Source organism: Mesoplodon mirus, assembly GCF_964341445.2.
Source record: "Mesoplodon mirus genome assembly, chromosome: 8".
Taxonomy (NCBI): Eukaryota; Metazoa; Chordata; class Mammalia; order Artiodactyla; family Ziphiidae; genus Mesoplodon; species Mesoplodon mirus.
The window spans coordinates 76,793,306-76,806,235 of record NC_138984.1 but is presented as its reverse complement, the minus strand read 5'-3'; the positions used below and the strand labels follow the sequence as shown (position 1 = coordinate 76,806,235).

General features: G+C 49.5%; 1 protein-coding gene across 1 annotated transcript; it reads right to left on the bottom strand.

Moving 5' to 3' along the window:
- Positions 1–285: 285 nt before the first annotated feature.
- TBR1 (T-box brain transcription factor 1) lies at positions 286–8,260 on the bottom strand (the record flags this gene model as incomplete). The annotated part of the gene is made up of 6 exons (XM_082630615.1): positions 286–1,547; positions 4,584–4,645; positions 5,598–5,756; positions 6,375–6,496; positions 6,852–7,006; positions 7,569–8,260. The coding sequence occupies 6 exons, from the start codon at positions 8,258–8,260 to the stop codon at positions 692–694; spliced, it is 2,046 nt and encodes a 681-aa protein (XP_082486741.1). The 3' UTR covers positions 286–691.
- Positions 8,261–12,930: the final 4,670 nt, after the last annotated feature.

Below are 12,930 nucleotides of genomic sequence, written 5' to 3'. Positions count from 1 at the left end.
GGGGGGTGGAGAAAAAGGCAAAGAAAGTAAAAGAAATGAACGAGAAGGTTAAGCATGAACTGGTTTTGTGCCTTGACGATGAGAATAAAAACTAGCCATTCGTTACAGTAAATTAACACTATATACAGTCATTTCACAGGCTTTGTTCCACTAAAATTATTAACATCCCTACCATCCATCCATCCATCCACTCGGGGATAAGAAAGGACGCGCTGGGGGGTCCAGGTTCTAGAGTCAACATCCTACGGTTAATGGGGAGGCCGAGACTTGGCGGGTCGGAATAGCTGCTGCCTGACAGGACTGCCCAGGTCTCCTAAAGGTGAAGAGTTTCATTACCAGAAAGGGAAGGAGAGGGTGAGAAAAAGACGAGGGGGAGGGGAATTGTTGGGAGGATAACTTCACAGAAGGTTCGTAAGTAGGAAAACCAAAAGGTTTACAGCCAAGTTGAAGGTCGGTGCGCTAACTGCGGAAACTGCTGTGCAAAAAAAAAAAAAAAAGAAAAGAAAAGAAAAAAAAGGTTAAAATTACACTCGGAGACCTGTACTAATCCGCTGCAGACGGTGTTCGAGGGTCAAACAAACTGAGGGGGCGCGCGAGTGGGGCGTGGGCAGGAGGCGCAGGGGGAGAGGCGCGAGGGGCTGGCGGGGGACCGGCCGCGGCGGGGCGCGGGGCCGAGGCGGGCAGGGGCGGCCTAGCTGTGCGAGTAGAAGCCGTAGTAGCCGCCTATGTCCTTGGCGCAGTTCTTCTCGCAGTCCCGCTGGGCCAGCACCTCGCTCTTGAGCGGGGAAGAGCTCTCGGACACGGGCGTGTCAGCGGGCGAGATCCGCCTCCGTTTGGCCTGCTCGTAAATCCCCGAGTCGCTCGAGTCGATGGACTTGATGGAGGAGGGCGTCTCGATCCAGCTGGAGTCGGACAGGTCCTTGGGCTTGGCGTCCTCGGCGCCGGGCGGCAGCGGCGAGCGCTCGGCGGCCAAGCCCTCGGCCTCCTCGCCCAGGTAGGGGTTGGCGCCGGCCATACGCGCGGCGGCCGCGGCGCTGTTGGGCCAGCAGGGCAGCACCGAGCCCGACTTGGCGCCGCAGTACTGCGGGGGGCTGCGCGCGCCCCAGCCCGACGGGTCGGCGTAGTAGCCGAGCGGGCGGCCCGTGCAGCCGGCCGCCTGCAGCGGCAGCGCCTTCACGCCGGCCGCCGCGTACGAGAGCAGCGTGGCCGCGTTGCCCGCGAAGTCCGTGGCCGTGTCGTAGGCCGAGGCGGCGAAGTCCAGCCGGTTGTTGGCCGGCGTCACAAACCAGCGCTGCGGCGACGGCGCGCCCGGGTCCTCGGCCTGCTGCGGCGACAGCAGCCCGTTGGTGTGCGGCACGCTGCGGTCCGTGCCCGGCCCGGGGCCCGCGCCCGCGCCCGGGTGGAAGCGGGCCTTGGCGTAGTTGCTCACGAACTGGTCCTGCAGGAAAGAGCCGGCCATGGCGTAGCGGGCCCCGGGCACGATCTGCGAGCGCGGGGAGTCGTTGGGCGAGGGGGTCAGGCGGTCCATGTCGCAGCCAGTGTAGATCCTGCGAGGGAGGGAGAGAGAGAGAACCGAAGGGTGGCGCCAGGTCCCTTCGGGGGGGCAAAAGGGAAGGCCACCCCTGGTCGCCCACCCGCACCGTCTCCACGTGTAACCTGCCGTCCAGGATGGAGACAGACAAAAGACCTGCACCCTCTCCAAAATAAATCGTGAAATTATAAAGGAATCAATCTGTCTATTCAGGGACCTAAAAATGATACAGGTAAAGAGGAAGGCTTCCCTCTCTTGCGCTGTCTCGCCAGGTGCACAGGGGGCCCGAGAGAGGAGCACAGCAGGGGATTCTCATCCCACTTCTCCACTGTATGTGTACACATTGAGGCAGATTTACCCAGGAACTAAGGTGTTATTTGCCCAGTGGGCCTTTCTTCTTCGGTGAGAGTTTCTGAGCGAAATTTATAAACAAGTCACCCACTTCCACCCTTTTAAGACCGCTTTCTTCCATTTGACACACGCGCGGGCCCCCCAGGTACTGACAAGCATCGGACTGGTCTTCGCCAGTCTGCTGAGACCCAGGAGGGTTACTGCTGGAAGCCTCCGCAGGACTTCCTGTCTCGTTTTCCCCGTGTGATCTTTTAACCCCCAGCTCCCGACCACAAACAAGAATTACTACTTGGAAACAAAGTCATCAATCAGTAAAATTCTTTTGCAGAGAAAAAGCGTTCTCTACTCTGACCTTCTTTCCCCAGCTTTTGATCTGTTACTGGTTAAAAACAACAGCAACAACAACTTGGGGGGGCACACTCTTAAAGTACAGTTATCAACCTCCGCCAAGCAATCTCCCACTAATAATAGCTCATCCTTATACAACTTGATTATGTGTTCCAGGCACCCTTGTCTAGGACTGTACAGACAGTAATTTATTTAACCATCACAACAGTTTTCCAAGTTAGGTACCATTATTATCCCACTTTACAGGTGAAGAAACTGAGGCAAAGGGAAGTTAAATAACTTGCCCAATCACATACAGTAATTGTGTTACTAATAATTACCTTAAATAAAATAGTCAAAGATTAGCTCTAGGCCCTGGGCCTAGAAAATCCCATTCGTATTGAGAAGGAACCAGAGATTGGATCAAGATTGGTCGAAGTATTTTCTCATACACATACACACATGCCTCCCTTTTTATTTAGCTCACACATAAATGTTTTAATCTTTAATCAACAGACTGTTTTGAAAGAGAGCCTCAGTCTTGTCAGACCTCAGTCCTTTGGGGAGGAGATTCCCTGGTGAGTGGCCAAGCAAACCCCCTGGCCCCCCTGAACTCTTCATTGCTCTCCCTGTTTCTCCAAAAGTGAGCCAGGCCCAAATAACCGACATTAACAGTGGAAAGAGAGTGTCATAAACCATTCTACTCTTCTCTAACCCATAAATGTCTAAGATATCCACTTGTATAGTTAAAGAAGCTTTCTATGAGAAATATATAGTGATTTAAGAACCAAATGGAAGTGGTTTTTTCCAACAGAAATCAGCCAGAAGAGGGGCAAGTGAGGGTTATGCTGTGGCTGCTCAGGTGCAGTTTGCTTACTGCACAAAATTTCCCTCCTGAAATTTAATTACAGCCTCAAATAAGAACAAGTAGAGGGAGGCAGGAAGGGAACATAACCAGCAAGGTGCAAATATCTTCTCTGTTTACCACCACAATATTTTAAAAAGAAAAAAAACAATCTGCAAAAGATACAGTTTATATGCCCATCCAGGTCCCAACCCACTTGGGATTACTGAATTGATTTGTGCAAAATAAATGCTTTGGAACAGATGTTCACAGCAGAATTAAAAGCTCAGAATCTACAAGACCCCCTAGTACAGAGACCAATATCTCTGGTCTCATGGGCCACACACTTTCCAGTGTGCTGAGCCCACCTTTTTTAGATTGTGAGGAAGGGATAGCGTAGCCAAGTTTTTTTTTCTGGGGAATCATACTGATGAGGCTTGCTTCCTTTGGACCACTTTTGAGGGATGCACATGACAGTTACAGGCAGTACCATCAATGACTGTCTTTTCAATTTGTTATAAAAATATCAGGAGGGAAGTTTGGTATCTACCTGGAGATAGCCACTTGTCTCCTCCACAAATTTAATCTATTCCTAGTCAAAGACAGATTCAACTTTGTAGTTCTATCCCAAGCACTTAATGCAAGCCATGAAATTAAAATTTATGTATCCTACCCTTCTGTGGTCAGAAAAAAGTGAAGGGATCACCACAATCCAGATTTAGATTTTGCTATATAACTTTCTGAACTCCTAGGCACTATACCTGGGCTCTGAGGAAGAACGCTAGAACAAACCCAGGAAGTATTCAGTTTACACCTACTGTTGGCCCCAGAGGACAGCATTTTGATAGAAAAGAAATGGAGATAGGTAAAGGAGGCCTGGAGAAAAGGGAACCAACACATTTAATTAAAGTGCACCTAGATACAAACGATAAGAGGAAATATTTTTCTTTTGAAGCATAAATAATAACACAGCAACAGAACCTGGGTCCTTCCCAAAGCCTGAAGTGACTGCAATATCGGCTGTGCTCGTGAACTTGCCTGTAGTGGGTGCACATTTTTATTCAGTCCATAGTAAACTTGCACAGGAAAAGCTATTACACAAAACTTGGAAATGGGTAAATAAAAGTCACATATGCCAAGGAGACTGTAACAACTGCCAGAGCCACATGCACTTTCAGGCAGACTCGGGCGGTTTCAGACGCAGACAATCTGAGCTGAGCATCTGCAGTACCACATACAACTCGCGCACCCGGGAACCAGGGCGGCTTCCCCAGCCAGCCAGTCCCCGAGCCCCGCCAACAACTTTGTAATTCACGCAAAAGCTAAAAATAGGCGGAGGAAACCTTTCACCAAAACCTCATAAGTACTAAGCCAGGTCACCAGAGAGAAAGGGAGCCGACAAAAAGGAAAGGAAAACCTCGAAAACAACCCTGTCTTCACACTTTCTAGCTTCCAAAAGCCTGTACAAAGCAATCCACCTTTGACCTAAAGCCCAATTCCACAAATTTGAGAAAGTGCAAAACTACTTACGTGTCATAATTATCCCGAAATCCTTTTGCAAAGGGGTTGTGATCTATTTTCAGTTGCGTAATCTGGAAAAGAGAAAAAAAGATTAATACGATTTTACATTCTATACAGAGGGTTGGGTGTTTAAGGATATGTCATCTGCCGCTTTTTACAGGGGCTTACGGCCCACAATTTCATTAAATAGCAAAGTTTCCCTAACTGGAAAAATTTGAGGGAATGGGTGGAAAGGAAAAAAAGAAAGTATGATGAAAGTTATGAGGAACATGTTTAAATTAATGGTGACTAAAACTAAAGAATTGCTTTCAATTAGCTCTCCCATGTGTTCTAAATTGGTTCAAAGGCTCATTTTTTTAAATGCTTGTTACATAATGCACTTACTCAGGCAAAAATCTTTAAGGGGCACTTGAATTCATCACTAAAAAATGTTGTGTATCTTAAATGTTTCATCATATTTTTAAAAATTGGTCGCTTTTGATACACAACTTGAAGAACCCAGAAGCTGCATCTTAAAATCAGTTTTGATGTAAAATAAATGCATATTTTAAACTTTTAATATTTTCATTTAAGTTTTTTAAAAACACCATCACTTCTAGTAGTCAAATCAACAGTAGTAAAATAAGTTTCTGCAAACTTGCAAATGCTTATGTTCAAACTGCTAGAAAACTCACTTCGTAGCCCCCAGTAATTTATTGTAGTTTTTAAATATATGAATGTGGGTTTCTTTTGATGCTTGAAAACTAAATAAAACTAAATAAAAATTCCCAAGAGGCCCGAGAAATTCTGGTCACCTTAAAGGTGGCCCGGGTGACCCGCGACGGAGACGAATAGGAAGCGTTTTCCCACCGGCTAGGTGTTTAGGGAAGGTGCCCAGCAGGCCCCTAGCCCTACGCCTAAAAGGCGCAGCAGAGCCAGCTGCGGCTGACGTTAGTGCCAGAGTGGGGGATGGCCGGGGGTAGCGGCGCGGGCCTGCAGAAGCCGGTGCCGACCGCCGCGCGCCCAGCCCCCAGGCCTCCTTACATCGGTGTTCTGGTAGGCGGTGACGGCGATGAACTGAGTCTCGGGAAAAGTGAATGTCTGCACGCGGCCGGGCTGGCTGGTGTCCTCCGTGCCGTCCTCGTTCACTTCCACCACATGCAGGCGGGGCTGGTACTTGTGCAAGGACTGCAAAACCACCATCTGTCCGGCGGAGAGAAAGGGGAGCGCCGGGCGGCGCGTTAACGCGGCCGGCGTGCACGGGGCTCTGCGCCGCCCGCTGCGCGGAGGCTGCAAGGAGCCCGCCGCCCCTAGTAACTGACAGCGGGCCTCGCCCGGCTGGTGACTGGCTGGCTGGGGCAGACTAGCTCTCACTGCCCCGGAGCACGGATCGCCCGAGCACGGGAGGAAAACCAAACCGGACCGCCCGATCCTCAGGGCCCTTCTCCCTGTCCTCCTTTAAGGAGAAACAAAGATTTTCACAACCTGCAGATCCTGCGCGTTTCCTTCTCAAAATCAACCAAGTATTTGTACTTGGGAAGGTTGGGAACTCGGGAATTGGGCGAGAGGTGGGGAGAAGAACAACTTTGTAGATTGTTTAATATAATTTCGGAGGATGGAAATAGAATTTTTTAGAAGTCTTTTTAATGAAGCAAAGAAACGTGTCCAGTTTCTCATGTTGATTTAGAGTGATGAACTGGATCTTAGGGAGGGACGAGTATGTATAAGTGAGTGTGTGTGTGTGTGTGTGTGTGTGTGTGTGTGAGAGAGAGAGAGAGAGAGAGAGAGAGAGAGAGAGAAATGAGCGCTTGAGCCACTGACCTGCCCATTGTTGTTTGAAGCTCCTTTGTTGTTTGTAAGTTTTAATTTTCCAAAAGAGATTTCTTGACGCATCCAGTGAGCCCCCGTGTTGGGGGAATCCGGATGCATATAGACCCGATTTCCTAGAGAAAGAAACAAGTTGTTTACATGTGCCCCGGGCACTGCCCAGTCCCAACTCCTCTCCACGTAGGACACACACACATATACACATACGCACACCCCTTATTCCACTGCGAGGCCCATTAGCTGGGGCTTTTTTAGGCCGCGCTTTCCTCCTATTAACTGGGATGATTAAAATAGCTTTTGCATAATCCTCCCCCTTCTCGCGGCTCAGTCTGTCCCCCTATCCCCCTCGTTTGCTTTTAAAAGTCATTGGCCGATCGTTTTAAAAGTCGCTCGAGCCAGTCCACAAAGGCTTTAATTAATCATTCTCACCTAAATAAGTGTCAGGAAAACGTGTTAATTGGAAGGACTTGCCTTGCACATTGGTGTCCGCTTTGCCGCAAGGAACCCATTTGCCTCCTTGAAACCTCCAGTGATTGGGATCCGCCAAAATCACATCCACAAAAATATTGTAATGAGCCGTGGGATCGAGACCAGAAATGTTAAAACTTAAAAAAGGAAACATGCGCCTATTTAAATTAGGAAGGGGGGAGAAAACAAGGGGGAAAAACATAAATGTTAAAGATTAAATGCAAGAAGCGAGGCGCCAGATAGCAAAGCAAAACTTGTGCTCTCAGCGTCAATGAGCGAATGTTTGCTGGGTTGGAATAGGGGTGGTGGCGGAGGAAAAGAAGTGGGGCTGAAGTCGGGGAGTCGGCAGGTAGCACTGCCCAGCTGGAAAGCGAGATTGGCGACCCGAATCTCCACCTGTCGGTGCATCGGGCGTTGATGCGTCCCCTCCCATCTCCCGGCCGCCGGCCAGGGCTCTTCCCCTCTCTCTCGCTCTCCTTTCTCCGGCCACTGACTGGCTCTCCGACCACCTTTCTAGAGCGGGACCCCCCTCCCCGACATCACCGCGGTGGCTAGACCTTCCACTTTCCGTTTTTCCAACACCAGCCAACTCTAGGACGCGCCAGAGCGCCTTCCACTCCGCTCCCGACCCCAAATCTTCGCTGCCGCGGCGGTCACAAGCCGGGTGCCCTTGCCCCCGGACCGCGCCTGGAGCAGCGGCAGCCAAGAACGTAGCATTACCTGCCCTGTTTGGTGATGATCATCTCCGTTTGGTGTCGGTGAAATTTCAGCCAAAGGGGCCTGTTGCACAGGTACACCTGCGCTTTGCCGGGCACCAGCCCGGGCTGTGTGGAGGAGAACTGGTAGAACGGGGCTCCTTGGTAGGAGTGGCCGTACTGCTGTGGGTAGGGGTAGCCGGCGGTGGGGTAGCCCTGCGGTGAGGAGTTGGACAGGAGGCTGTTGTAGGCTCCGTTGGTGATGACCGGGTGGTGGGCCATGTAGCGGCTGGGGCTGCCGATGGAGAAGGCGGGGTGCGCAGGTCCGTGCTGGCCGGCGTACGGGAACATGGCACTGGGAGCAGTGGCCGCGGACTGTGGCTGGCTGGACTGAGAGAGGAGGTAGCGATCTGCAGCAGAGCCATCGAAACTGTGACGAAGCTCAGAGACCCCGTCCAAGACAGGAGAGAGTTTACTTCTCTGGACGTCCCCTGGTGAGTCCTTGGAGTCAGGAAAATTGTCTGTATCTGACTGATTCGTCATCCCCCTGGTAATTTTTTTCAGAGGTGAACTTCTCTCCAGGTTGTCAGTGGTCGAGATAATGGGATGATCGTGCAAGACGAGCTCAGATCCGCCTGAATGTGGGTAGCTGCTGCTCACATTGAGAAATTTCTTGGAGAGCATGATAGAAGGAGAAAGGCAGTGCTCCAGCTGCATAGCTCTGGAACCTGAACACTCGCCCTCCTGTCCCTGGTTTTTAAAGTCCTATTTATCATAAACTAGAAATCCACAGACCCCCTCACTAGACAGAAAGCACTTCAACCAGCAAATGCTTCTCAAAGGTTTGATTTACTTTTTTTTTCCCTGGGAGAAGAGATTGGCCAATTGACACTATGCAGCAATCAGAAAAGGCTCACTTTTGATCTTGCTGCTTGTGCAGCCGATGAAACGGCTCCTGCCATTGGTTAACTGCTGACAGTAATTTAATTAGATAGACATTAATTAGGATAATCACCTGGCTCCTGGTCGCTGCGATCATGGCAAACTGAAGGGGATGATTTTATTGTTGGCTTGGGGGTGGGGTGGGGAACGTGTGTTAGTTTTACATGAGCACTGTTGTGTCACCTTTAAGCTTTGTGACCACTGCTTTAGGAAGATTCAAAGATGTGCAATTTACTAAACATTTTCCTACCTTCTCCCCCCACCTCCCTCCTTTGGAGCTGAGGGGCGGAGGAGGGAATTCAACGATGCTAGGAGACTTTTCGGATCTGAATGAGCCAAATATTCAGTTGAATGTAACGATTTCAAGTGCAAAGTATACAAAGCGCGAGCCGGTGGCCTCTTCTCGCCCTGTAAAAGTTCCAGAGTCTGTCTTTTCCAGTTAATACAGAAGCACAAGACACCTGACCCAGTCCTTTGTGAGCAGGTCCTGTGTGTCCTCCACGAGCACCCCCACCAACGCACACCTTTTAAACTACATACATAAATAAATAAATCACTGCTGCTGAGAGCCACCTCCATGAGAGAGAGCGGGAAGGGGGAGTAGTGGGGGAGAAAGGCAAGCAACTCAGCCCCCCATCCACCCACCTCGGGAAGGTTCGGTTTCTTGGTTGAGCACAGAAACAGTGACAATCAATGATCTCCTTTTTAAGTTTTGAAATAATGATAAGCTGTCGGGCTGAAGTGCCTTAATGTAGTTGCTGTGATGTTTACGAGGTCTTTCCTAAATATTTTATCAGCGAGCTTGGTTGCAGATTATCTGAAGAGCATCTAACTGGGGGCAGGCGCCATGCATGCCTCGCATCCCACTGCACTTCCTTCTCTCTGAGGTACGGCCTTGGCGACAGGTTCAAAAGCCTCGCCAGGAAAAGAGAGGGCCGGGTCCTCGCGCAAATGGGTTCCCTAGAAGCGTTGATCTGGGGAGACAGAGTGGAAGTGGTGTCAACGCAGTGATCGTTACGGAAAACTCTGTGTGTGTGTGTGTGTGTGTGTGTGTGTGTGTGTGTGTTTAATGTTTATATAATCTGGAGGGGAGAAAAAGAATCCATGCCAGTAATTTTAAAATGAGAAAGAATCTAAAGAGGAATAGAGAAAAGAACCAGTTTAAAAGGATGTTGGCACAAATCAATAGCACGAGGCCCAAAGCGGCGCCGAGGTGTAGGAAGAAATCTCCCAGTACTGGGTCTACAGAGGAGCCCAGCCCTCCGCCCGAACCAGAGGGCCAAGAGGCTTCACCGCTCTAAGCTGCTTCCCGTGGCCGGCACCCGCCAACCTGCCCTCCTGTGGCTTTCCCGGGACGCCGAGCCGCGCGGGAACCAGGAGGAGGAGCGCAGCGCCGGAGCTCAGCTCGGCCCCGCGAGCTGGCTGACTGGCGGGCCAGCTCCACGCGGGGCACTGCGGGGGCAGGCGGCGGGAGAAGCCACCCCCGCGCCCGGCGCTCGGCCCCAGGCCAGCCGCCCCGCTCCGGCTCCATTGTCTAAGGTCCCCGTAGGCTCCCCAGCACCCTGGCGGTCCCGAGAGGGAGCCGCCCACAGACCCGGGGAGCGCGGGGCGAGCGGCTGCTGGCGCGGACCCCGGGGGGCACACACTCTTTCCCTGCCGGAGGCTCGGCCTGGGCGCCTCCGCCCGGTGGAGCTCGTACCTTCCTCCGAGAGAGTGCATCTGCCTTCCTCGGGCCCGGCCACTCCCTGAGGGAGAGCGGCGCCGGGGACATTGGGTGGGTCTGGCGCTTTGCAGAGAGGGGCTAACCCGACTCGACCTGTGCCTAGGCGGGCGCATTTTGAGAGCGCCGCCTCTGGGGGCCGAGCGGCCAGCGCTGAGCCCGGACTGCGCCCCCGCGGCGGGCGGGCGCCTTGGCCGCAGAGGGCACCAGCCGTGGCAAGGCCCGGCGAGCGCGGCCCAGGGCCGGAAGGGTTGGTGCCCAGATGTCCCGGACTGGGGAAAAAAAAAATACAGCCAGAACCCCTTTTCCTTTCGAAAGCAAATCTCAGCTCGTGGCCAGGAAGCTTCACTAACAAGCAGGGCCTTAACTGTTGAGGCGTTGGGGTGTGGGGGGAGGGGACAGTAGCTATGACATTATTGGACGCTTGGTTTTCTTTGCCTTTTACCTTTCACCGCCATTTCTCCCAAGAGCCTTTGGCCTGGTTTTGGTTACTCTTGCTTTCCCCTTTCTTCGATCATTCACTTCTTTGTCCCCGAATGCCTTTCTCTCCACCCCCTCCTCGGTGGGACAGAGCCTTCAGTGTGTCGCAGAAAGGAGAGACTCTACCTGGGCTCTTTTTCGGGTTTTGTTATTCCCGGTACCCTGAACTGGCTTTTTAAAAAATGCAGAATGCTAAAAATGACATGTTAAAGTAGAGGAAAGGGAGAGTGCCTCCTCCTCAGAGTTTCTAAGGAATTGGATTAGGAGATAAATGTGCACTCTCACTTAGATTACCAGTACTGAATTCAGTGATTCCTCACATACAGGCTATCTATGTCTTTAACATATATGCTCAAGAAGGAAAACAGGCTTTTCTCAGAATCAGCACATCAGCTCTTGAATCATACTTCTGTAGAGCTGGTCTTCTCAAACTTTAAAACTGCTTATGCACCACACCAAGATTCTTGATTAGGATTCAGCAGGTCTGTATTTCTAATGAGCTCCTGGAAGACTCAGGTGCTCCTGGTACAGACAGATGGCACTGAATAGTGAGGCTGGAGCTTTTGATGCCCCCACACTAGTCTAAGTGGAAAGCGGGAACATCTCTGTATTAGAGGCAAGAGTTTTGGTTCTAGTGCTGCAGAGATACACACACACTCTCTCTCTCTCTCTCTCTCTCTCTCTCTCTCTCTCTCTCTCTCTCTCTCTCTCCCCCCCCTGAAGTGGCTTATTGAGCTTGTGATTAAATAAGTTGTTTCAGTGCCTGCCTGGGCCTGGGTTATCAGGCTGCTGCTAAAATAGCTGTGCATTCCAAGAGAAAGGTGTTCACTGAGCCTTCTTAAGACATCCTCATTCTGATTGACTCCAAATCTACAAAACTGTAGGTTTTTGCTAGGAGGGATTCTGGTAAGGTTTTGAAATTGGGAACGTCTCCAACATGAACCAAGTGGGAGAAGATGGTATGTGACTGTGGGAAGTCCCGGAAGATGAGGTGATCAAATAAGAAGAGCAAAAGGCAGGCCTTGTGTGAGCCTTCTCAGTCACTTTACTCACTCAGGAGCTATTTTTCAGGGGACTAAAGTGAAAGAAAGAAAAAAAACAAGTAGTTTCCAATGGAATGTTGAGAATAACCCTTGTATTATTGAGGCCTTCTTCTGCGGGCATACTGTACGAAAAAAATCTTGACTAGCTTTTCACAGTATCTGTGAAAGAAGTCACAGAACCTGATTTATGTAAAGGGGAAAATCATATATTAAAAAAACGAAACACTTGCACACAAGTTTAAATCAGGCAAAAGGAAAATTTCTACAAACTTCAACTCATATTTTAATTATAAATCGTTAGCTGTTGTAATCCCAACAATTAAATTAATACATATTACAAGTCCTACATAAAATATACCATCACTATATTTAAAAGAAGAAACTGCAGGACAATCAAGAAATGCTCAGAATACCTTATTCCACCAAAAACAGAGACTGTGAAACATAGTGGGAATTTAAGCCACTTCCACTTTTAGTTTCTGGTAATTTTTCATTAGGCAACCAAGAGCAGCCTAGAATTATTCAAATAGGAGAGTAATTTGGTTCACCACATTATTCATACTACTCTATCAGAGGCTAAATCTCAATTCTAAATCCCCAATTCCCTCTTTAATGAAGCCTTAGAAACATTCTTACCATATTTTCACAAAGGGAGAGACAGAATTAAATCTTTGTCTCCGTGTGTTTTGCACATTCTTTGGTGTACCCAGTATGGTGCTGTACCATGTGTGAGTACTTATGTACATCAGGTTAGAAACAGGTTGAGGGATGAGGTCATCTATGAAAACTGCCATTAGTCAAATTTTTGTCTTTATCAGAAAACTGGGTACTTCTAAGTTAATTTAAGAAAGATGAGAGAAAACAGTAACAAAATTATTGCTTATGTGCTCATGATATTCAATTCACATTATGGCTACGTTTCTCATTTTGCTTTGAGGACACTGCACACCTTCTATGGCTGTCTCAGCTGAAAGTCTAGTGAAGTTTTGCAGCAGGCAATTCCCAGACAATCGCAACACTGTTGGTGGAATGTACTCTTTAAAAAAAAAAAAAATCATCAAAGTCTAAATTTAAACTGCCTCCCTTTTCTCCTTATATGTACCCCTCGAAATACTGAAAGTATAATCTGTTAACAAGATATTGAGTATTCAATATTAACTTGTGACAAATACTTTTAATAAAATATGTCAACATTTTTCTGG